Here is a 25,568-nt window from a genome sequence, read left to right on the forward strand (position 1 = left end):
TCCCGTAGAGTACGAGGAAATCACACATCCTATAATTCCCGCAAAGAGAATGAAATGATATTTTCACTCGTTCGTCACGTGATCTGGCGTCAGCGTTTCCCGTTGGTCCGTACTGACATCAAACGGATTTTAATGGCAGAGTATTAAAATTAATGAGCAGGAATATTGAAACAAACGAATCGTGCCCTCATCAAGCTGGAGGCCACTTCAAGATAACAATGGAGTTCCCAATGCAAGCTGGAGTCTCGTTCAGATAATAAGGAAAAGCTCCAACAAATCCACGTCCCATTCTTTCGCCGAGAGAGGGGATTAGAAGTTCACTCTGTGCAAATATTTTTGTTTATTTCGAGATGTTGTGGAAGGCGAGAAGATATTTTAGGGGGAGGAAGCTGCCCTTCACTTAATTTTTTTCCGTACCCTGTATATTTCGTCATTTGTTTTTGTTTTCACTAGAAAACTATGAAAATGCTGCTCGGTTTTCTTTCCGTCTCCTTTTTTTTTATGAAGCCACGTTATCAGTGTGTCTCAATGTCAATCCGAAAAAATCAATTCAATGATCGAAGAGATGAAAGATCTGTGGTCTGGTTCAAGTTTTCTTTTTTTTTTTTGGGCCATACTAGTTCATGTTTTACTTACGAATGGCATTATTGAGGACATTATGTCCTTGGACATAATCTAAATCCTTCATGGCGCGTGGGCCTATAATGCGTTATAAGTGTTATTAACAACATCATAAATGCCATGAACATGTTTCATTTAAATTGATTATGAAATTGGCAATTCTAAAGAAAAAACCTAATTTTGAATAGCCTGCAGCAAACATGGTTTCATGTTTCAATAAAGAAAAACCAAGATTATAAAAACGTTATTAACAACATCATAAATGCCATGAACATGTTTCATTTAAATTGATTATGAAATTGGCAATTCTGAAGAAAAAACCTTATTTTGAATAGCCTGCAGCAAACATGGTTTCATGTTTCAATAAAGAAAAACCAAGATTATGAAAACATCGGTTTTTGTCTGTGGTATATTTACCGAAAGAACTCACTTTTATCTTCCACATGAGTAAGTAGCATATTTTCTTGCGATCGGCATCCACCAATCATCGTTGCCTCTAGAATGAATTCCACATCTTCTCTAACAAGAATTTTGTTTTTTTTTTTGGCCGATAGCCCTTCGATCCCTGCTTCAAACATTCGACCAACTCACGGTTATTACAGACATCAATACTCTTCTTCATCATCAGAGTCTCTATTGATTATTTGGACCATTAAGAACTCGGAGAAAATATTTCAGAAATATTGGTAAGTATCCGAGTAGCACAGTTCCATTGATGTTTTCTACACCGTTTTCTGTGGTCTACTCTTTGTCATAGGAGTTTCGTGACCTTTTTGGCTATGAAGTTTGTACTCTCTTTTTTGTTTTTTCAGAAATTTTTTTCCAGTTTTTCAATCGAATTTTTGAGCATCGAATTTGAGACACCCTGAACAGTGACCACACTTAAAACTAGAAGGCATATTTACATCTATAGTAGTTTGGCGAGTCGTTCTCGAGCCAAATTTGAAGGTGCGGTGTTTCATCCCGAGATCACTGGTGGAATCGTCAGTTAGGCAACCCAGTGATCTCTGCCTAATACCATAGTATAAGGAAAGGATAGTAAGCCAACCGCCGCTTGACGGCAAGGAAATAATCACCAGGGGTCGCTACTGTAGTTGGATTTGGATTTGGAGAAGTAACTCGATAATAGATAGCGCTGAATCATGAGCTATAGATGGCGCAGAAATAATACTATAATTCATTCAGTGGCGTGGTTGAAAAGGGGTCGCATGACATTGCCAACAATTTTTATGTTATTATAAGTTATCACAAATACACGCCACTGGCGTAAATGCTTATTACAGAGCAGAAAAATATCAAAATATAGAAATATTCTGACCACTCTATTTCAAATATTTTAGTTCTTCAAAATAACACCGATTTTTTCAGAGGGCTCCACTTTACGGACCAATTTTTGACAGTAAAATTCGAGTAAAACGTGAGTACAACTAGATGGCGCTCAACATCAACAAAATCGAAAAAAGCACTACACTGGCTTACTATCCTTTCTTCATACTATGCTAATACACTTTCCCACTACATCGTGGAGGGGTGACGCTGCTGTAATGCGGTAGCCTCTATAAACCCGCCGGGGCCGCATTAGAGTGTGTTGCGAAGCCCATAACGCCACCTCTCGAACATACAAGGTCACTACAATAGTAATAAACTCAGTAAAAACGACATTTTCGTTAATAAGATATAATTTCATGTCGGTTCTGGCAAAATCTATCTATTTTATCTGAAAATGTCTGAATGTCCAACCATATCTATCAACTGTGAAACGTTATAGAAGAAGGAACGAACCAACGCGACAAGGAATAACGCAGCAGCCATCACTCTTACCATCGCGTCAAATTAGAGGAAACCGCTCGGCAGGTTAAAATTGCAGCATCATCGCTATCGTTCGAACCGGATACATCCCGGAACATTCGGAATAACCGGAACATCGTGAACGTGAAATCAATTTAGGTAATGATACCGCGTCTATCTGGAGGTTAGAATGGGTTGTTACGGGTCCTCATTTGGAACGGCATGATTTTTGGACAGACAACCTCGTTTCTCAGTGATGGCCGGTGGGATAAGCGGTTATTGTTACTTATTTTCGGTTCATTGAGGGAGACTTGGATGGAGGAATCGTTTGTACGGAATGTTCAATGTTTTGGTTCATTAGGTATCGGTTCATCTGCGTGGTTTCAAGATGAAAGGGTCTTGATTCTATCTATAGTGGGCAGTATTGATTTGGGATTGAAAGTCTGTTGTGTTCTTCTTCTTGGAATATTGTTGTCCGGGAAAGGTCAGATTGAATCTAGTGGGATATATTGTGCTGGTAAATCTCAGGATGTAATATCAATGTATAAGAGAGAAGTACATAGAGAGTGCCAAAAGTCAAATGCTTCTTAGCTTTTCCCTTCCATAAACAGTGAAGTCCTACTAGAAACAAGAGGACAGTATATCCATACCTCTGCAAATCTTCATCTCCGTCAGCATCATAACAGGCCAATTGAAAAGTCCCCCCGGTCTACCATAGTAAAACACTTTTTTTTTTTTGGCAAAATTCGATTTTATTATTCAACATAGTTGCCTTCGAGGGCGATACAGCGATTATAGCGATCTTCCAACTTTTCGATACCATTCTTCTAGTATGATTTGTCTTTCGCTTCAAAAAAGGCCTCCGTTTCTGCGATTACTTCTTCACTGGCGCTGAATTTTTATCCAACGAGCATTATTTTGAGGTCTGTGAACAGGAAAAAAATGCTGCGGCTAAATCTGGAGAATACGGTGGATGCAGAAGCGATTCGAAACCCAATTCATGCGATTTTGCCATTGTTTTTATTGATTTGTGACATGGCGCATTGTCTTGATGAAACAGCACTCTTCTTTTCTTCGAATGGGGCCGTTTTTTAACGATTTCATCCTTCAAACGATCCAATAACGCTATATAATAATCGCTGTTGATGGTCTGGCCCTTTTGGTGGTAATCAATGAATATTATACCTTGCGCACCCCAGAATACTAATGCCATAAACTTGCCAGCTGACAGTTGTGTTTTTCCTCGCTTTGGATTCGGTTCATCGTGTGCAGTTCACTCAGCTGACTTTCGATTAGACTCCGGAGTGAAATGATACAGCCATGTTTCTTCCATTGTGACATATCGACGCAAAAATTCAGGTTTATTGCACTTACACTTCAAACACTGCCCAGAATCATTAACACGTTGTTGCTTTTGATCGATTGTGAGCTCGCGCGGCACCCATTTTGCACACAGCTTTCTCATGTACAAATATTCGTGAATGATGTGATATACACGTTCAGATGCTAACTTCACAATGCTATCTCGCTTGACTTCACTTTACGGTCATTCAAAATTATTTTGTGAACTTTTTTGATTTTTTCTTTGGTGACAGTCTCTTTTAGGCGTCCATAGCGTTTGTCGTCTTCGGTGCTCATTTCACCACGTTTAAACTCAGCATTCCAATCAATGATTCTTTTGATGCAGTCCCCGGAAACTTTTCATCAAGCCAATATTTTGCTCCAACTGTATTTTTTTCCTCCAAAAGGCAATATTTTATCAGCACACGAAATTCTTTTTTCCATCTTTTTTCAAATATATCAAGTAGCTACACACATAACGCAATAACTCACAAACTAATGATTGGACTGATGTCAAATTTTGACACGTATCTTTTGAAGGTTGGTACTAACTTAAAATCATATGGATTTAATACTAGCACCGCCATTTGTGCATTAGACCGGGACTTTTCAATTAGCCTAATACTGCGTTATTTTGATTTTAAAGAATGGAAGTCAAGAAAGGAGTTTACAGAAAAGTTAAAGCTGGATTGAGTATCAGAATGAATTTTTGTGGTGAAAGGTCAATCAAAATTGATATATTTGCAATGTATCGTGAACATTCAGCTGACAAGTTGTCACATATACCAACTATTCATAATTGGAATAAATTCGTTTCGTTTTCATAGCGTTGAAATTGAGTTATCTAACTTCATAATGGAATATACTATGTGCGACTGCTGTTTCGGTTACCATGAATTTTAAACTTGTAAAAGAGTGAACGAGTACCTAAAAAGTTTTATGCTTGAATAAATCAGAATATATAATGCATAACCTGTGGGCTGGCATAAGGGTAGTTGACATGGAAACAGTATACCCTTTTATGTTATTGGACCTGGAAATTATTGTTCTGGAATGTAAATTTTTATTGCGATGATTGATGGTTTTAGGAATTTTTATGTTCTTTATGGCTTCAATGTTTAGTGAACATCCTGAATTCGAATGAAAAGGAAATAGTTTGTGAGACTTTGATATTATCCAGGTAATTCAAAGTACTTATATTAGAAAATTGTTTTCTCTAATTCTGTGGTTATTCCGTTCATTCTTCCACATCTTGTAGAACAAAATCGTGCGAGAATATATCAGAAACGCACAGTTTTCATGGTTATATTTTATTATTCTATGTTGGTACTCCGAACTTTCCGCCACGGCTTTATCTGTCAATTCATCAATTTGCCTTAAAGAAATCAGTTCTGCCAACCAACATTTTTCAATGCAAAAATCACTAAAATATATTTATGGAAATATTTCATTAATTTCAATGAAAATGCAATGAATTAGAGAAAATAATGTATAATACTCGTACAGAAGGCTCATTCTACCACTCGTTCATTCCAAAACTCGCCACTTCGTGGCTCGTTTTTGAATTTTGAACTCGTGGAAGAATATCAATGCCTTCTGCACTTGTATTATAAATAACTATTATGATAGGATGATTGAAATCAGTCCAATAAATGAAAAATATATAAGGTGATATATTTTGTGGAACAATGACCTTTTTTGCCCTCAGAAGTTATTCTCGTTCCAGAAAAGTAGTTTGAAAAATATTAAAAACAATATTTTAAATAACCCTCGAATAAAGTTTCGAACCTTTGAACAATTCTCTTTGATTCATCAAAAAATAAATTCATGGTTACTATTGGGGATCTCCTCAAAATTGGTTTATTGAAAAAAAATTGATTCAAGAAAACTCCAAATAAAATAGAAGAACATTCAGCAAATACACAAGGAAAAATTTTATGTCGGTGGATGTGGCAACATGATTCCTGAATCTTTGATTAATAACTCTCCTAATAAGACTATATAGTACCTCAATATAATTGAAATGAAAAGTTCGAGAATCTATCAATATCACATAAATCTTCATCGTACCGAAACCTCACTAATTAAATGGGATTAAAACATAATTCTTCATCAATATCAATTCTTATTTTGCCATTTGCTGCTAAAAAACAAGGTATGAATACCTGGAAATCAGGGTTATTTCAAGTATTCATAACTTGTTGGCGAGAATAGCTGGAGTATATGCAAAATCGCTGCATTTTCCCTGTTCTCTTCAGATTTATTGATTTCGTATTTATAATACTTCTCAGAACTTGAAATTCCGTGGACGTGTTGATTGAGATCCATCTTGTAAGTAACAATCTGCCGTGCTAACATAAATTAGTGGCCTGTGAAGTGCGCGAGAGGACATAAAAAACCCGTCAATCCGTAAGTGAAACCTTCAAAATAGGCGAACCAAAGTGTAAATCTCTAACATGGACATCACGTTCTCCTGACATGGACTCATTAGAGCGGCTCATCAGCGCCGCCAAGCCGATGCCTAGGGTATTGGCGGCAACTGGTACGTCATTGCCTAGGAGGGCCCTGGTGCATGCCAGCTTGGCAACGTCGGCTGCTGTGGGCAGAAGGGGTAGACATTTGACCGGCACGTTTTGCCTGACTGGGGATACTATGGAGGGTATAATACAGTGCTTGGTGTTCTTGAAGGCCTTCTGGGTGAGTTATGTTGAATGTCAGATATTTTAAATCACATTGGATGCATGTGTAGCGTGTCCGCAAATGACATATTTTCACCATGTACTGTATGTTATGTACTTAACACTCGACACTAATATGAAATAATATGATATATATATATATATATATATATATATATATATATATATATATATATATATATATATATATATATATATATATATATATATATATATATATATATAAAACACCTCAAAAAAACTATGTTTCTTCTTCAGTAACAGTTGGAAAGGGCTTATCTCAAGAAATGAATGTTATTAACTATCCTTCAACTTAATTTTTTCCACGACTCCATATAACTCAAAGTGTCTTTTCAGCCCTTAGCTTTCTTAGTGTTCATAACAGACTTCAAAGCAAATTAGGTGAAAATTTCTTTTAGAACTACTGATCGATGTGAAATTGTAAGTCTTCAGTAAGCCCAAGTGCAAACGACAAAAATTAAAGAAGTCAATCATTTGCTGTATTTCGCAGAAACTTCAACAAGATGCCTGCTTGAATGTGATTGGTGTAGGAAACCGCAGTGCTATAGTATCATCTATCTCCCTTACATGTAAATGTGAGGGAAGGTAGCCTACCTGATGCAATTAAGATCAACCTGATTGAGAAACTAACACCATATAACCTCTGGTCCAGGCAACCTCTGTCTTGCAAGGAGGGATCCTAGTTAATTGTTAGTGTCTTAAAAAGAGCAGACATAAAATGGGGTTTTCAATAGTGATGGCAAACAAAAAAAGATATATGAATTGTTCAGCGAGGCAAGAATTATCTTTTATTTGTACGGTTGATAATACGATTATGCATGGGAAATAACATCATTCAAATCACCACCAAGACTTCTCCCTACCAACTGCATTCTGTCGACCCAATTTTTCATAATTTTTCCACATAAATTGGGCTTTATTTCATCAATATTAAGTTCAATGTTATTTTTTAATTGCTTAGTTTTGACCTAACATTTTCCCAAAGAGAGAAATCACAAGGCGTTACATCACACTACCTGGGAGGGTAATCAACTGGACCATTTTCAATAAATAGATAATTAAGGTGGCTGTGTGGAAGGTGGCACCGTCTTGTTGAAAACAAGTGTCCTCCAGATTATTTTCAACAACAGAAGGAAAAAAGTTATTCAACATTGTTCTGGTTCGTTCTTCATTGGCCATTACTCTTCGACCATTCTCTTCAATGAAATATCGACCAATCACTCTGCCAATCATTGGTGAATTATTGAGCGGACTTTACAATATAAGGTCAAACAATTCTCTATTTAGTAAGGATGTATTTTTAGGCAATCAAGCCTTATATTCAGCTTATTCTAAGCTAGCTCTCTCTTGTCTTGTCTTGAAGGATGTATTAATAAAAATATCATGGCAGATTTTTAGTATAAACGTTCTGAGGTATTATATATATTCTTCTGAGAAAGAGCAATACAAATTATTAATTTCAAACAAAGAAGCATATGTGTCTATGAATCTCAGTATTAGCAGAGGAAATGTAACGGGGCATCATACATTTCAACGTATGATACAAGTTTATATCGAGAGAAGAACAATAATATACAACAGCTTTTTTTTGGATGCACCACGTACATTTCCCCTGATGTACGGGGGCAAGTCGACAAGAGTCACGCCCGCCTCACGATCGTCCCACAATTCTTTCCAATAAACGATTGATCTAAACTGCCCCCTGCTGTCGCGACACATACGGGCCGTGCTCCTCTTTTCTACGTGGCGTTATTCGTCTTCATCAGGAGGACATTGTTCCGACGCTGTTTTCCACTGGGAAAAACTAGTCACGTCCTACTGTGACACATGCATTGGAAATAAAAATGCGGAAAGGGAGGGGGAGTTTCGAAGAATGCCTTGTAATGAGGTTCTCCTTTCGATGCCTGTCAATTTATGGCGGGAGAAATGGTGAAAGTTCCGATAAGTATACAGGGTGGCGCGAGGAATGTTTCAGATGTAATAAGGGGGTACGAGGGATTTATTGTCATGGCGTCATTAACTGGAGTACAATTGCGGCAATTGAATTAAACAGTTTGAACACTTTGAGACTATGAGTTTTGCTTATCTTTGAACATTCAGATTGATAGCATTTTCATCGGGGTGAAAGTACAGCAATTTTAAGATTAAGCCATTGGCATAAAGGGGTTTTCCTATAAGATGTTTCATTTTGATTTAAAAAAACGAGTATATTTTAAGATAAATCAATAGGAGTTTGTTTCATTGTGAAGGAAAAGGTATTTCATCAATTTTTCAATGGAAAACGATATATGACGAATGTCTGCCACGGCTACGGTTGCAAGTATGATATTTTTCAGGACCAATTGCCCGTTTGCAGCTGTATGTCCTCGATAACTTCACGAATTCCACCTTAAGCGTATTGAAAGGATTGCGGAGCATTATCATAGACCTTACCTTGCCCCAAAGGTAAAAAGTCTGAAGGTTTAAATCATAAAATCTCGGAGACCAATTGTGATCACCTCTTCGAAGAATAAAATGTCCAGGAAACTTTTCTTGTTGGAAATAAAAGTCGTCCACATCAATATCTTCCAATTCCGGTCTTAATAAGTCATTGATCATAGTTCGGCAGCTCAATTTATTCACCATAACAGTTGCAGCAGCCTTATTTTCGAATTCGTAAATAAGGTCTAATCACACCATCAGCCCAAACAGTGATACGTTGAGGATGGAGGGGCTTTTCAATAATTATTCATGGATCTTCTGAGCCCCAGATACGACAAATTCTGCTCATTAACGTAGCCACTGTGGTGAAGATGGGACCCATCACTGCATATGATTTTGAGATGAAAATCCGGATCATTTTGATGCATTTCAAGAACCCTATCAGCGAAGATACGACGTTGCTGGTGATCGTCCGGTTTGAATTCTTGTGTTGACTGAACTTAAAAGGTTATAAGACATAAGTCTGCGCAAAATAAGCTGTAATGTCTTTTGTGAAATCGATAAATCTGGTGTTCTTCAAAACTACGAGCTACAGCAGCAATGTTCTTAGGTTCGAATCTTCACATCACTAGTTTGTTTCAACAGCTCAAATTTTTCCATAAGTTCGACTATTTCCAACCGAGAAGATGTTTCACGGTGACCCAAAAGTGGTTTAATTTTGCTATTTGTGACTGCTAAATTTTCACTGTTCTGTAGTGAATTTCATCAAAATCAATGCGTTGTTGAAGCGTACATTTTCTCATCTTTAGTAAGGGCGTAATTTTTTCTTGTCAAATGTCAAACGATTACAGCTTTAAGCAGATTCGATTCTCTATCTCCATAGAGACGGGCGTATAACACCGAATATGGGATTGAATTGTTATATCAATAACTGCACTTGAAATGCATTGATGTAGAAAGCACGCGAGAAACACATACACAAACTCGTCCAGGGATTGCTGCAGGAACACGTATTCATATCTGTTATTCGAAACCATGATAAATCCGTATATTCAAAGCTTTTCAAAAGTATTAGGACAAAGCTACAATGACGCATATGAAGGATACCATCAGAAGCCGTAGGTAAATTAGTTTCGTTATGTCTACAGCATTATTCGGGATATCAATACTTCTATGACTCTTTTCGAGTTTTACTATGTATGCGGACTCGTTTTGAAGGGCTTTCATTTTTGGATTTTCACCGCCGTTTTTGTTCTCAATCGTATGAAATATTAATGCTGATTTGTGCTTTACTCCATTTGGATTTTATATGGGTGAAATCCGAATGTCTCCACATAACAGGAGACGACCAATCTTCATAGGACATATTTTTGTTATTCGACGTGGGAACATCAACCCCATTTTTAGGTTATCTTGGAATAAAACATCCCAATTAAAAGTATTTAATCTTTAATGCTATGTGTTTACAACTACTTTTTCGATATTTCATTGGTTTGAGTTGTTTTGAATATCATATTTTTATATTTGTTTCATTGGTTTTTAATCGACGGAGATCCATCTTGAGATTTTGTAGTAGAAAGTAGTAAAAGAAAACGCGTGTTGAAGGAAGCAGAATTCAATTGTAGATGTTTATATTGAATACTACTAGTTTATTATATTTTCAATGCCATAATCAGGATGAATCAAGTAGTAGTCATAACATTCTTTCGATTCATACTCACATCATCTTACTGATGGCTCAAGAAAAATTGAACTGAGTGTTGCATATCAATATTTTTATACAAGATAAATGCAATGTTCTTCTTTCTCTAAATGAATTGCTCTCGATTTGAATGAACTACCAGTGTACAACAGAAATTATTCTTCTTATCAAGGAAATTTTTGTCACAGTGTTCTGTTTTTTAACATGGAAACGTTCGAAGTTTGAACGTTTAGACATGAAAATAATTTAATTATTTATATGAAAATGAAAAGTTGAATGTACTTAATGAAATGAACAACTATAATAAAGGATTGTGGATGAATATCAGAGCTAATATGGGAGGTTGCAAATTAAATTCGTTGTTATTATAGAACATGAAATAGAAAATAAAAGAAGTATATTCAATATTTATTGCCAACAAAATTGCTATAAGTAGTTTATTGTATTTTGAATACTACTTCGTTCACCAAATGGAATAAAAAAGTGAATTTGTACTGGTTTTCCAATATAGTTGCTCATTTCCAAAGTTAAAACGTTATATCTTATGATTGAAAAAACTTTAGTGTGGAGGTTTCTAGGAGTGGCATAGCTCGTTATGCAAATACAAAATGCCTATATCTTTTTATCTAGGTTCAATCCGAAAAAATGATAGAGGAAAACCATGTTCGTGTTTGACCTCAAGAACCTACTTTTGAAATATAAAGGGTGTTTTTTTTAGGGCTATAGAACTTTAAATTGCAATAAAACAACGATGGATTATTCGATTGACATGAATTTTATTTATCCGCAAGATAATCTTGTGGCATTACATTTTAAATATGATTTCTGACATATGACCGCCACGGCTGGCTCGGATGTAGTCCAATCTGGACGTCCAATTTTCGATGACTTTTTCCAACATTTGTGGCCGTATATCGGCAATAACACGGCGAATGCTGTCCTCCGAATGGTAAAGGGTTTGTGGCTTATCCGCATAGACCAATGACTTTACATAGCCTCACAGAAAGTAGTCTAGCGGTGTTAAATCACAAGATCTTGGAGGCCAATTCACAGGTCCAAAACGTGAAATTAGGCGGTCACCAAACGTGTCTTTCAATAAATCGATTGTGGCACGTGCTGTGTGACATGTTGTGCCGTCTTGTTGGAACCACAGCTCCTGGACATCATGGTTGTTCAATTCAGGAATGAAAAAGTCAGTAATCATGGCTCTATACCGATCACCATCGACTGTAACGTTCTGGCCATCATCGTTTTCGAAGAAGTACGGACCAATGATTCCACCAGCCCATAAAGCGCACCGAACAGTCAGTTTTTCTGGATATAACGGTGTTTCGACATACACTTGAGGATTAGCTTCACTCCAAATGCGACAGTTTTCTTTGTTGACGTAGCCATTCAACCAGAAGTGCGCTTCGTCGCTAAACAAAATAAAATGGACATAGTGCACGATACGTATTCCGCACAGAACCATTATTTTCGAAATAAAATTGCACTATTTGCAAGCGTTGTTCAGGCGTGAGTCTATTCATGATGAATTGCCAAACCAAACTGAGAATAAATCACTTGACAGCTGTTAAATCGGTCGCCATCATGAACAGTAATGCCAACTTAAAATTATATACCTCGAAAAAAAAACACCCGATATGTACAAGTCAAAGACCGTAATGAAAAGTCACATCGCTAGAGAAAGACTGGCCCAATTCAGTCGCTTCCGATTGACCCGATGATTAATTCTGCACATCTATGTTCACTTCGTCCGACCTCACGTTCAGATTTCGGCCCGATGGCTCCTGAGGTGAGGGTTACATTGAAAAGCACTCCGGGCCGGAACTCCAGGGTTCGGAAATAGCTTCCTTGAAATAATTAATGAAGATACAGTTCGGAATTCGCTAATGAATTTAGATTATCGCGGGTTCGATCTACGTGGCAGATAAACGCGGTTTGATTCGGCTGAAAAACGGACGAATTAGGGCTGAAATATGTTGCCGGAATGAGGGTGTATCGGGCAGGGGTTGATTGGATGCTCCAATCTAGAGGATGAGGGCACTTGCGATATCGAATGGATTCGTTCTAGATTACCAGGGAAAAATAAGTGGAACACATGGAAGTTTCTTTTTCTTTTATAGTATTTGTATTATTTCGATGCATAAAGTAATAAACATAAATAAATAAATAAATTTTGATCATGTTATTTACCTGCTTTTCAATAGTCTATATTATTCTCTTCATTTGGAAGTGTCAGGTTTGTAATGAAGTTCTTTATTTCATATAAAAAAATATATATAATTATACGTTTCGGAGAGACTCTCCTTCTTCAGTAAAAATGATATTCATCTGATAGTTTACAATATAAAAAAATAATTAAAATTGAGCCTGCAAAAAAACACAAACATTTAAAATAGTATACACAATAATTTACTTCACAAAATAAGTTAATTAAAATAAAATGTATCCCACATTCAATTTCTCGTCAATTCCCAATATTGGAACGCGAATGTCAAAGTCAGTCTTCCCTCGTATGTGTCACGTTTTAGGTCTTGTCTTCTTCTTTTTGTTGTGTCGGTTTTTTAAGGTGTGGTACATAAAATTGACTGAGTTGTTTTACGTCTTGTCTATCATTTACTGTTTTTTCCAAGTTTGATTGTATGTGTATCATCTCCCATATTTCTCTCTGTTTTCGTTTTGGCTCTATTGTTAATATTTTTGTCTCGTCATAGTCAAATTCGTGTTTTTTTGTCTTTTTATGTTTGTGTATTAAAAACCTGACACTTCCAATTAAAGAGAATACTATTGACTAAATAAATAAATAAGCTTTATTGATCCATTAAGACAGTACAGTATAGGACAAGTCAAATACAAATGATTCAAAGAAAAGCAACAAAATAGAAAGAGAAGAAATAGCAAATAATTAATCAACTTGTAATCACTAATTAGTGATTACAAGACCACAACACCAACTCGGAATCACTCAAATATTCAGAAACTGAATAGTAACCCTTGCTAAATAGCAAACTTTTTATCGTATTTTTGAAACGGATATGTTTCAGATTTTTAATAATTATGGGTAGATGATTGTATATTCGTATACTCTGGTATAAAGGTGAATAGAGGGAGTATACGCAATATTTACATGTCCCCAACATGGTTAGATTACGTTGTCGGATTGTGATATATTTTCAAATCCACAATTCTACTATATCGTTATGAATGTATATTATATTGAAAGAAATATATTTATTTGAGTGGTTCCCGATTCAATATGCAAATTTGAATATTTGTAATCCGATATTTTTCCTAATTGTCGAATTTATAATAAGCAGAATATTCAGTATTTTCTGTATCTACCTGCTGAAATCCAAGGTTTGGCAACTTTTGCTCTCCTAGTGTCATCGGTTGTTTCACGTCGTTTGGCGCGCTTGAAGTTTGTTTTCTGAATTTCTGATATATTTAGGTATTCATTTCAATATATTTTGAGTTAATATGAAACATTGATTCACTATTGGACATAAGAACTGCGTTCTTTGTGGAGAAACTCGCGAATTGAGTGGAATATCGTATCAGTGATATGTTTTCATTTCCGCGCGCTTCATGTCAAATTTGAAAGTTCATGATGGAGACAAACTTTGCTTACTGAGAATGATATATGCTCCTCCTATCTATATTTATTACTCTGAGTTTCGCAATGAGTGAAATGAAAAGTAATTTTTTCAATGCGCGTTCAAGTTAATTTTTTCCACATTGTATGAAAATCCGAGAACACTACATGCCCCTTCCTTACTTCCTCATTGCCTCTGTCTCCACTCTATCCATTGTCATACATCCTGTAGAAGCACCCCATCCGTCTCAAACCTATTTCACTTTTGCCATCTTTCTCAACTCTTGATTATGACATCAATCATTGTTTTGCGTGTTCGCTTGATAAGATTGAGATTTAGCGTTTTGCTTTCATCTTGATGAGCTCGAAAACAACTCATTCTAATTGAGGAAAATCTCACCTCGTCAATTCATTAAGCTCACCAGCTCTTTCAACCTATTTTCTATTATACCAACTCTTACCTCATTTGTTAAGTGAGCCATTGAATAACCTTCAAAAAAAGGGACGGTGACTTATTACTAAACTTAATCATTATAAACGAATCCTGGAAAAGCATTCGAATTGTGGTTCCGTTTATATCCAAAGAAAGGAAAACAATTGGTTCTGATGGCAAGGTAGATTGGATGCCTACATTCACTCTATTAATAGAAAGCAGTTTATTATTTCAACATTCTTTACATTTCTTGTCATATGAAATTCAAGTTTATCCATATTTTCAGTTTTTTTCTTTCCTTTTTTATTATCAATTCAAAATAATATTTCTGGTGTTGTGGTGCATGTATGAATTTCTTAATTTACACGAAATGGTTTGTTGATAACTTGTTCTGATTGTACTCCATTTATCCATATTCTGAAAAAATTTATTACCATTTAACGAATTTCTTTTATCAAATAGAAAACTATATATCTTTAAGAATGAATTCGTGTTTGAATGAAACACTTGTGGGGATGTCTTCATTCACCATTGCAAAAGAAAACAAATGATTGACTGATACAATTGAAATTAGAAAAGTATTTGTGCTGAAATGGATATGCGATCTATTTTGTTTCCATTTTGAAGCTATTCTAGGATTCACAATTCTCATCTTGATTAATGATCATAATCAATTGTGAAACTCAACATTCGTGTATTAGAATGAAATTATTACAATATTCTCATAACATTGTGTCCACTCTGAACTCAAAACAGTTCATATGAATCAGATATTTCGGACAATCGATAATTCATTATCACAAATGCAACAAACAATAATAGAATATCCAAAAACTCACCAAGTTCAATTTGAATTCGTTATATCATAAACTCCAAGCCGGCAGAACAGGCTTACCATAAGCAGGGAAAAAATAACAAACATTCCTCCAAAAATTGACATTGTTATGGCGCGCTCCGCTTTACTCTATGAAATAATCTGTCTGTTATTTCAATATTTCCGACAAATGGAAAACTGAAACGTTTTATCTGTGCGGCTATCATTCAGATGATAACAACAGTTTGTTTTTCCGCTGCATAAACATCCTGCTAATTGTTCCTTCACCTGAAAATATCAATACACTCGCTCAAACATTGAGGTATTGAATATTTGATAAAAAGCCGATTATTTTCGTTATTTTCCTTCATTCATGCACATTTCAATTCGATGCCATTATATTGAATTTAAATACACTTATCATTACATTTCTTCTTGAAAATTCTACAAACATCTTTGAATGTTTAAGGCTTTTAATTTATTCACATAATGAGACAGGAGTTATGAAACTCAAAGACGCATTTTTAAGGAATTTTTTAGAATCTACCAGGATTTTGTTGCAGTTTTCAAAGGTAGATGCTGATGCTAAGTTCTATCAGAATCGAATGAAATTGAAACAAGTTATTGACATTCAGAATGGTATTTGACAAACCAATAATTCGAAAACAGAAAAAAACAACACGAAAACCGTGAAAATTCAAAGTTTGACTTGATATGCTAGCTATTTGACTTGGCTTGACTTGAAAACAAGTCAAGTAGTAGTTTCTCAATGTTAAGTGAAGTATTTGTCAAGTACTGTGTAGTGTGCACATTATGAAAAAATGATGAAATGTGGAGGAACCTTACAAAAAACACTTTTATTTCCAATGCATAATTTGTATACAATAAAATAAATATAAAAACTCCAAGCACTATTTGATTACATCATTTTTCATCGTGGATCTAGACACATGAGGAATTTTATGGATTTTCTTCCTAATCTATTCCGGTTTTTTTAACAATCAGAGAAGCTCTGGTAAATTGATTTCAACAGGAGCTGACCATGCTGGTGTCTTCGGTTATATTATCAAAGTTTGGAAAAACGTTTTCATCTATCTTCCACTATTCTAAAATATATTCAAAACTGTCAGCGTGTGGTTCAGTCAGGAATATGTCTATTTCATAACGCCAAGCCATTCAATTTGCTTGATATACAGAAGATAACTCAAAAGGAGATCGATGTTAAACTCATCTATGTATCCTTTGAAGATGATTATTTTGCCGAAGCGCACAAGAGCTTACAGAAATATATGCCATGCAACTCGTGCGTATCAAGCTCGAGTGATATTAAGTACCTTGATATCAAGTCAAGCAATGAATATCTCATATCAACTTAATTAAAGATAAGTAGTTGGTTAAAATATCAAGCTCCTTGACTTGATGAATCCCTATTTCCACAGTAGCTCTGACTTCGATACTTCTGCACATCTGTGCGGTGATCCTTATCTCTAGAATACGTTCGATGGACTTCAGCAGCAAAAATCAAGAGAACAATTAAAAAGATTCATTCTTCGAATACTTCACAAAGGCTTACAGTTTCGGAGTGATGAATTTTTGACTATATTGATATCCTATACGTTCATCATAATCGCGCAGCTACATGAAGAACCTGGGTTCAAATCCATCAGGATATGAGATATTTTACGAATAAGGCATATTGTAAAAATTTCAATGGTTTTGCTTTACGCACGCTTAACGATTTTCTATCGGACGGATGTTCTTTGCGGGTTTATAAAGCTAGTGAATTCGTTCATGAGAATTGAGAATGAGCGGAACTTCTAGACCACTTGCTTTGGAGGAATGCGGTTTGCGGTGATGGATTACCCCTGAGTGGAGAGTGGAGGGGGAATCAGTTGTCGGCGGTTTGGCTTTAGGGTTTTGCCTTTGAAAAGTTTTACAATGGAATCAAGGATGTGGCGTGAAATGATGAATTTTGGTGTTAGAATGTGAGGTTTTTTATTCCGGAACATTACTTGAAGAATTCAGCTGATTATGTGACTCGCAGAGATAATTATTTATGGAGATGAAAATTTTTTCAAATATTCTTCCGATTTGCAACTAGTAGAGGGTTGGGATACTCAGACTTGGGTATTCTATACTCTAGTATGACGACTCCAATAAAACGAAACTCAGTTAACTGATGCGCAAACAGTATTATCCTGTTGGATTTATTTCTTAAAAACGGACACGGTTTCTATTGCCTTATTAATAATAATAATAATAGATTTGTGTCAACATTCTCTTGAGTTAAAACTTCTAACTTCCTTGGCGTAATATATACTTCAATAAAATAAGGAGAATCGGGCAATGCAATACACTTAACGATGAAATACTAATTTTTCAAACGAATTTTCCTTTACGTTTTCTGTAAACTGTAGGGGAGCGCATCGAAGAGGTGATTTGAGTTTTGAGGAGACACAATATCGGTTGGGGTCTTTTCAGGGGACTGTTTAATAGCATTTGTTGAGCTTCTGGCGAGTCACTATCGATGTGTGTGGCCTGGCATTGTCCTGATGGAACACAATTCCTTTTTTATTGGACAGAGTTGGCGACTGATTCATCTAGACGGTCCAATTGTTGACAATACAGTTCCGAGTCAACAGTTGTGCCGTATGGGAGCAGCTCATCGTCGAAAATTCCCTGCCAATTCCACCAAACATACACCAAAACCTTCCTGGACGTCAATCCTAGCTTGGCCACCGTTTCTGCCGGCTCACCGCTTTGCGACCACAATCGTTTTCGCTTGACGTTGTCGTAAGTGATCCACTTTTCATCACCAGTCACGAACCGCTTCAAGAATGGGTGGATTTTGTTGCAATTCAGCAGATGAAAATTCGGTCCATGAGGTTTTTTTTTTGCGTAAACTCCTGTGGTATCCATACATTGAGCTTCTTCTTGAGACCAGCCTTATGCAAACGGCTCAAAAACGGTTTTTTGTGCAATCTTTAACTCTTGGACAATCGAAACAGTGATTACATGACGGTCGGACCCGACAATGTCTATGATTTTATCGATATTTTCGACAATTGGCCTCACAGTGCGTGTTGTATCGAAATTACCGGAACGGAATTGACGAAACCTAAGATGCGTGTGATTGGCTATTACAGTATTAGGAACCTAAACACTATTTACATTGCTTGGGTTTTCGCCTTTATGGAAGAAAAATATACCTAATTATTTCTCCCTGTTAATGTCCATCTTTGAAAGGCGCTCAAACTGAACTGAACCAACTAATCACAAAACTTCCAGAGAAGTTTTTGTAGTATGAACTCTTATATTTCTAACGCCATCTAGTGGAACTCGATTAAACTTTTACAGCGTAAGATGCAGATAACTAAAGCCATCTATTGGAGAAATAATGTATTTCTCTTTACTACATCTAATATTATCAGAGTTCCTTATTTAAATTGAATAACCGAAAAAGATTACATCATAATGGACAAGTTTAGTGATGTTGATAATATATATTCGACACGATAGAATTAAAATATAGAGCAAAACTGATAAATCAGTGAAAAAATTTTGAAAATCTATCAATAAATGACTGAGAAATAGATTATTTAAATTTACGTATTTTAGCGCGGAACGTCTTTGGTCTGTGACGTCACGGCTCTTGCCTGTGATCGCTACACCATAAATTAAGTTTAAATACTTAGCCGCGCCAAGGCTCTCGCGCCGTTTGTAGTTGTACAGTGTAGTTTTAACTCGAGTTTTGTTTTTATGTCACCATAATGGAAGAAGGCTTCGTGAAAGGACAAAGTGACAATTTGCCTAAAATAGATATATTCGCAGTGATGGAGTTTTTTTCTTCAAATCCATCTTATGTCAGTGCAGAAATAAAAGGAGTTAAACTTTTCAAGTACGTATCTACTTTTGAGTTTGCTTCATCATGGTTCAACTTATAACGATGATTTATTTGAAAAACGTTTCATAAACAGTTTGTAGTTGAGTACTGGTTGTTGAAGTCTATCAATGGCAAAACATATTTATCTGAGGAGTAAAAAGTAAAAAGAGAAAAAAGTAATTTATATGTATGTATATAGTAAGTTATTTCAGCCATCGTGTAACGAACAAAACACGACACGCACGGCACAAGTGGTTGTACACCAATGAATTCGTAAGCACTCTGCGAATACCAGTCGTCTAGTGTGTGACGTCACGACACTTACACGTACTATGAAATTATTCTTCCAAGCGCAACTTCAAAGTCCCATAACTTTTTTATTTCTAGAGATATTTCAATGATTCTTCCACATTTTTGTGTCATTTTACTTAAATTTTTAAAATTAATCCTCAACAAAAAAATGAAAACTAGTCCATTAATCCTATCTCATATAAAACTTACAACAGTTATGTGATCTTCACTAGACGCACAGATAGACGAACGCTCAAGAAGACCAAGTCACCGATTCTCTGTAATTTTTCTTCATCACTTGTCCCAATTCCCTTCGATCTCGACTGCACAATAGGAATGTGCCGACACACATCTAGATCCCGTTGGGAAAACTGGTTTCCATGGTGTGAGCTCGTGAAATACGATTTTTCAGCTTCAGTTTGATTCAATATAACTCCGGAAATCCCCCGAACGAACGCAAATAATGAGGTGAATATACCTTGGAGAAGTTCGGATGTCGAGAAATAATGGTGTCGGTTTCACATTTCCAGGACCTCAGTATTAACGTCACGTTTTTCATTATTTTTTGATGATCTTTCTCCGCAGTCAGCAGGAAATAAGACAAGGACGGCTCAGGATTACTCAGCTATAAATTGCACAACTGAAGGAGAGATGTTATTTCCGGTAGAACGGACATACTGATAAAATCCGATATCCATTTATTACTGCACCGATGCAGTATCAGTGAACTTCTCCAGGCTTCTCCATTTTGCTGAAAGAGGAAAACTTTTGTATTCGATATATTTTCTGTACAATATATTGGCACAAATATCGAAATTGGCTAGGAAATTCAAAGCTTCAATAGATGAGATGACAGTATTGTAAATGTAGAGAATAATAACATATGTTCAAAGAATGAAAATTTAAATATTGGTATTAATGAAATAGAATCATAAAACACAATAATATGTCATGTTGAAACACCAATCAGAGTTAATGTTGTCACTTTCAAGTCTATACATAGAGTAATAAACATAGATAGAGGGAGTATACGCAATTTTCATATGTCCCCAATATGGTTAGATTACGTTGTCGAATTGTGATATATTTTCAAATCCACAATTTTTCTATATCGTTCTGAATGTATATTATATTGAATGAAATATATTTGTTTGAGTGATTCCCGATTAAATATGCAAATTTGAATATTTGGAATCCGATATTTTTCCTAATTGTCGAATTTATAATGAGCAGAATATTATTTTCTGTATCTACCCGCTGAAATTCAATGTTTGGCAAATTTTGCTCTCCTAGTGTCATCGGTTGTTTCACGTCGTTTGGCGCGCTTTAAAATTGTTTTCTGAATTTCTGATATATTTAGGTATTTATTTCAATATGTTTTGAGTTAATATGAAACGTTGATTCACTAAACGACATAAGAAGTGCGTTCTTTGTGGAGAAACTCGCGAATTGAGTGAATAATCGTATCACTGATATGTTTTCATTTCCGCGCGCTTCATGTCAAATTTGATAGTTCATGTTGGGCACAAAATTTGCTCACTGAAAATTTCAAGTGCTCCCTCTATCTATGTTTATTACTCTGAGAGTCTATATTATTTGTTCATTGAGAAAATTCATCGCTAAAAATAAATATGTTTGAAAACTCATCATTTTCTGTTTTGTTTCAGGTGAGTTCCATCTCTTTCGTCTACAATAGTAAATAACTTAGGTAAGTTCTCGAATAATAGAGAATTCCAAAGATACAAAACGTGCACCGACACTCGCCAAATTGGTTGTTATACATTCTGTGCCGCCTTAATGAAATTTTCCTATTCTAACAGGAGTTGCATGAAAATTGAGGTGTAGTCGTGTTAGAAGCGTTCCTCTACTTGAATATTTCAACGACGAAAGCTTCAAAGGTCAACTTGAGCTTATGACTCACTTTCAAGATAATGAGGGTCAGAGTTCGCGGCGTTGAAGTTGTTTGTTAAATTTTGAGTGAAGCGCTCTTCATTTTTTCTTTTAATTATATTTCGGGCTTTGAAGAGATTCAAGGAGTTCATGCATCATGTATTTTATGATGGAATCAATAAGAGGTATATCTTCCAATGAACATTTTATGACTACTATTTTCACCTTATTGTCGATATTGGGACAATTCGTCGACTTTTCATATCTGTTTATTTTTTTAATTTTAGATGGAATAGACTATTTTGTCACTTACAAATTTCGCCTTGATAAAAAAATGAAAAAAAAATTGTGGAAATCAGGTCCGGACTAAATCCTGTCATCTTGAAGATCAAGCTCGGATAAAACTCTTGTATCCATACTATTTTTCGCTATAGTTTCCATATTTTCAGGTTTTCACACATCTTAATCTCGAAACTATTCCTTACTATGACCCACCTGCATTTTATTTTCAATATTTTTTTTCGGCTTTGTTGGTATGTAAAGGGTGTTTTCTTTAGAGCTATAGAACTTTAAATTGCAATAAAACAACGATGGATTATTCGATTGACATGAATTTTATTTATCCGCAGGATAATCTTGTGGCATTACATTTTAAATATGAGTCCTGGCATATGACCGCCACGGCTGGCTCGGATGTAGTCCAATCTGGACGTCCAATTTTCGATTACTTTTTACAACATTTGTGGCCGTATATCGGCAATAACACGGCGAATGTTGTCTTCCAAATGGTCAAGGGTTTGTGGCGTTTCCGTATAGACCAATGACTCTACATAGCCCCACAGAAAGTAGTCTAGCGGTGTTAAATCACAAGATCTTGGAGGCCAATTCACAGGTCCAAAACGTGAAATTAGGCGGTCACCAAACGTGTCTTTCAATAAATCGATTGTGGCACGAGCTGTGTGACATGTTGCGCCGTCTTGTTGGAACCACAGCTCCTGGACATCATGGTTGTTCAATTCAGGAATGAAAAGGTTTGTAATCATGGCTCTATACCGATCACCATTGACTGTAACGTTCTGGCCATCATCGTTTTTGAAGAAGTACGGCCCATAAAGCGCACCAAACAGTCAGTTTTTCTGGATGTAACGGTGTTTCGACATACACTTTAGGATTAGCTTTACTCCAAATGTGACAGTTTTGTTTGTTGACGTAGCCATTCAACCAGAAGTGCGCTTCATCGCTAAACAAAATAAAATGGACGTAGTGCGCGATACGTATTCCGCACAGAACCATTATTTTCGAAATAAAATTGCACTATTTGCAAGCGTTGTTCAGGCGTGAATCTATTCATGATGAATTGCCAAACCAAACTGAGAATAAATCACTTGATCTCAAGTCAATGTTTTTTCAAACTTTATGTGTCTCGAGAACGAAACTTGTTAGGATATATGTTTATAAGAACTTTTTCCATAAAAAGAGTTTTTCTATCCGACACCAAAGTTAGTGCACTGAAATCTGAACCACCCTGTATATCAGTGCAAGAGTTCTACTCTTTAGTTCACATTTTTGCTCGCTGATATTTAGGTGTAAACGCTGAAAACGAGATTTCGTTCGCACAGAAGGATCAACAAAAAATGTTCTTGTTTTAGCTCCTGTTCTTTGTTCGTTTGGTTCAAACCCACCTTAAGCTAGCGACATTCCATACCAAAAGCGAATATCAGTCTCCACACCATCGAAACAAATATAAATGGGGATTAACACATCAAGCGAATGCCGTTCGGAACGTCTCCAGAACCAGAAGAGATGAACTCTCCTCCAAGACATCGAAATCATTCCAGACATCTGATCCGAGAAAAACGAAGCGAACCTATTACGTCTCGGAACTTAACGCGCCAATCAGAAAGCCGTTGTTTTTGATGGCTCGTTTTTTTCTTGCCGCGATCGGGGATTTTATAATGCTGCGGAGAGTTGGAGGGGACAAATTGGGAGATTTTTAATTAAATGGGGCCCTCGGATCTGGAGAAGGTCGAGCCGAGGAGTAGGGTTTCGTTTCTGGAGAGTGAATTTGCGAGGGACACCATTGAATTTCTGCCCTCGCCCCTCACTCTTCTCTCGGGGGTAGGTGATTAAAGTTTAAATCTTCGTTTGTGTGTTATGCTTTACGACGAAAAGGAACGTTGGATATTGGTCGGCCTGATTAATTTTTTACGGTCGAATAGAGGGCGGGTACATCCGTCGCGGTGGCGCCCTCTAGCCATGGGATGGGGAAACGCGAGTTATGGCGTTTCATCTGCTCTATGGCGCGGATGAAATTTTATGACTTTGTCGGATTTTATTTCGTGGAAATGGAATATGGATTCCTGATTTTTTTTGCGATTTTATGAGCCTATGAAGCCTATTTTATGTACGTCATTTACGGGTTGATTATTTTGTAGGAGGGTTGGAAAGAGAGGAACTAGACCATCCGAATATGATGATTCACTATAGAACACTCCTGTTTGTTTCATGTTCATGTTTCATTCCACCTTGACGTTTATTGTGTCCCCATCAAAGTTGTCTTGGCATTATTCGTCGAATTCTACAGCTCGCTCTTCAGTTTCAGGGTTCTAATGAACTCCAGTATCTATAGGATGCCTTCATGAAGGTTACTTCCTCAAATTTACAAGCATTTTTTACATTGGCCAGTGGTGGCGAGGCATTCCGTCACCAGGTGATCCGGAGTTTCTTCCTCCTCCCCACAGAATCTGCACTCGTCATTTTCTGCTAGACCCATTCTTATGAGGTGTTTTCTGAGGCGACAATGCCCTGTTAGGAATCCAGTGAGGCTGTGTAGCATATTCTTGCTAAGATTTTGGATCTCGCAGTTTGGAAGAAACTTTTACGAATGATCCAACCCAGGAAGATTCCTCCAGAGTGTTTCTCTTTCGGTATTTTTTCCTGAAGCTCTTTCTTTTGGGTACATTTACTACCTACATCACACAAAGGTACTGGGCCAACGAAAGGAGTTTGGCTCCTTTTCTGGAAAGTGCGTTGACCTCTCCATTCCCTTCAATTCCTGAAGGACCAGGAACCCAGTCTAAACAGATTTTGCTATTCATACCTATTCCATCGGATTCCTTTCAGCACTTGAATACCATCTTAGAATCTTTGATTGCAGCCTGACCGTCAGAATGTATCACCAAATCACAGTTCTGAGTTTTTTAGTAGGTTCTTTTCCACACATTTTTCGATTGGAAGTATCTCTGCCTGAAAGGCACTTGAACAGTGGCCTAACGGTAGTGGGAATTTGGTGTCAGCCCTGTTTTTTTTTATGAATGACAATTGTCGAGCAGAGATTCTTACCCTAATTCTCTCATGGGTGATTTGGAAACCCTGACCAAAAACCCGTGCTCAATATTTCACAATATACGTAATTTACAAAAAGTCGACCCTTCTACCCTCCACAGAACTCAATATTAACAGAAGATCTAATGGGCTTCTCTGTGGTTATACATGATAAGGCTCTCCTCTCTTTTAATCAGATTAGCAGTAATGAACGAAGACTACAGATTTGGGAGATTATGGAATACGGAGACTATGGAAGTATAAAGAATGTTCAATACAACGTTATCCCATCATTAGATATCGAATTGGACCAAGGTGTACTTCTTTTTGAAGGGATCTAATTAGTGGCGTTGTTATATCGTGGACGCTGCATGTAGGATTACTTTCATCGTAACCATAATAATTTCAGACAAACTTTGGTGAAATTCAAGTATCACACTTGTATTGATTGGAAATTTGAGCAGACACAATCTGAAATAGGAGTGAACTCAATACCTAGAAAATTATGGACTGAACGGAGTCACAGTACCTGACAATATAATGAAATGTGAGGAAGACTTTCTGAAAAATAAATCACAAATTCAACCCTTGAGGGGTAAATAGGGCTTCGCAAAGAAGTTTACTGAATATATAGGTTGCGTTGATAGGAGGTTTACAGGAGTTCTTGAAGCGATAAATGAGTTGGGTTTACAATTTGGTTGTGGGAGTTTTCGCAGGGAATTAATTCCTCACTTCATTAAGTCCT

The 25,568-nt window shown here is 36.4% G+C and overlaps 1 protein-coding gene across 6 annotated transcripts in view; it reads left to right on the top strand.

Moving 5' to 3' along the window:
* Window positions 1–6,213: 6,213 nt before the first annotated feature.
* LOC123684381 (neurobeachin) overlaps window positions 6,214–25,568 on the top strand; it is a 372,530-nt gene continuing 353,175 nt past the window's right edge. For all 6 annotated transcript variants that reach the window (XM_045623617.1, XM_045623619.1, XM_045623620.1 and 3 more), the window contains exon 1: window positions 6,214–6,447. In XM_045623617.1, coding sequence (XP_045479573.1) covers window positions 6,229–6,447 — 219 coding nt within the window. In that variant the 5' untranslated portion in view covers window positions 6,214–6,228. The remainder of the gene's footprint in view (window positions 6,448–25,568) is intronic.

Source organism: Harmonia axyridis, chromosome 7, assembly GCF_914767665.1.
Source record: "Harmonia axyridis chromosome 7, icHarAxyr1.1, whole genome shotgun sequence".
Lineage (NCBI taxonomy): Eukaryota > Metazoa > Arthropoda > Insecta > Coleoptera > Coccinellidae > Harmonia > Harmonia axyridis.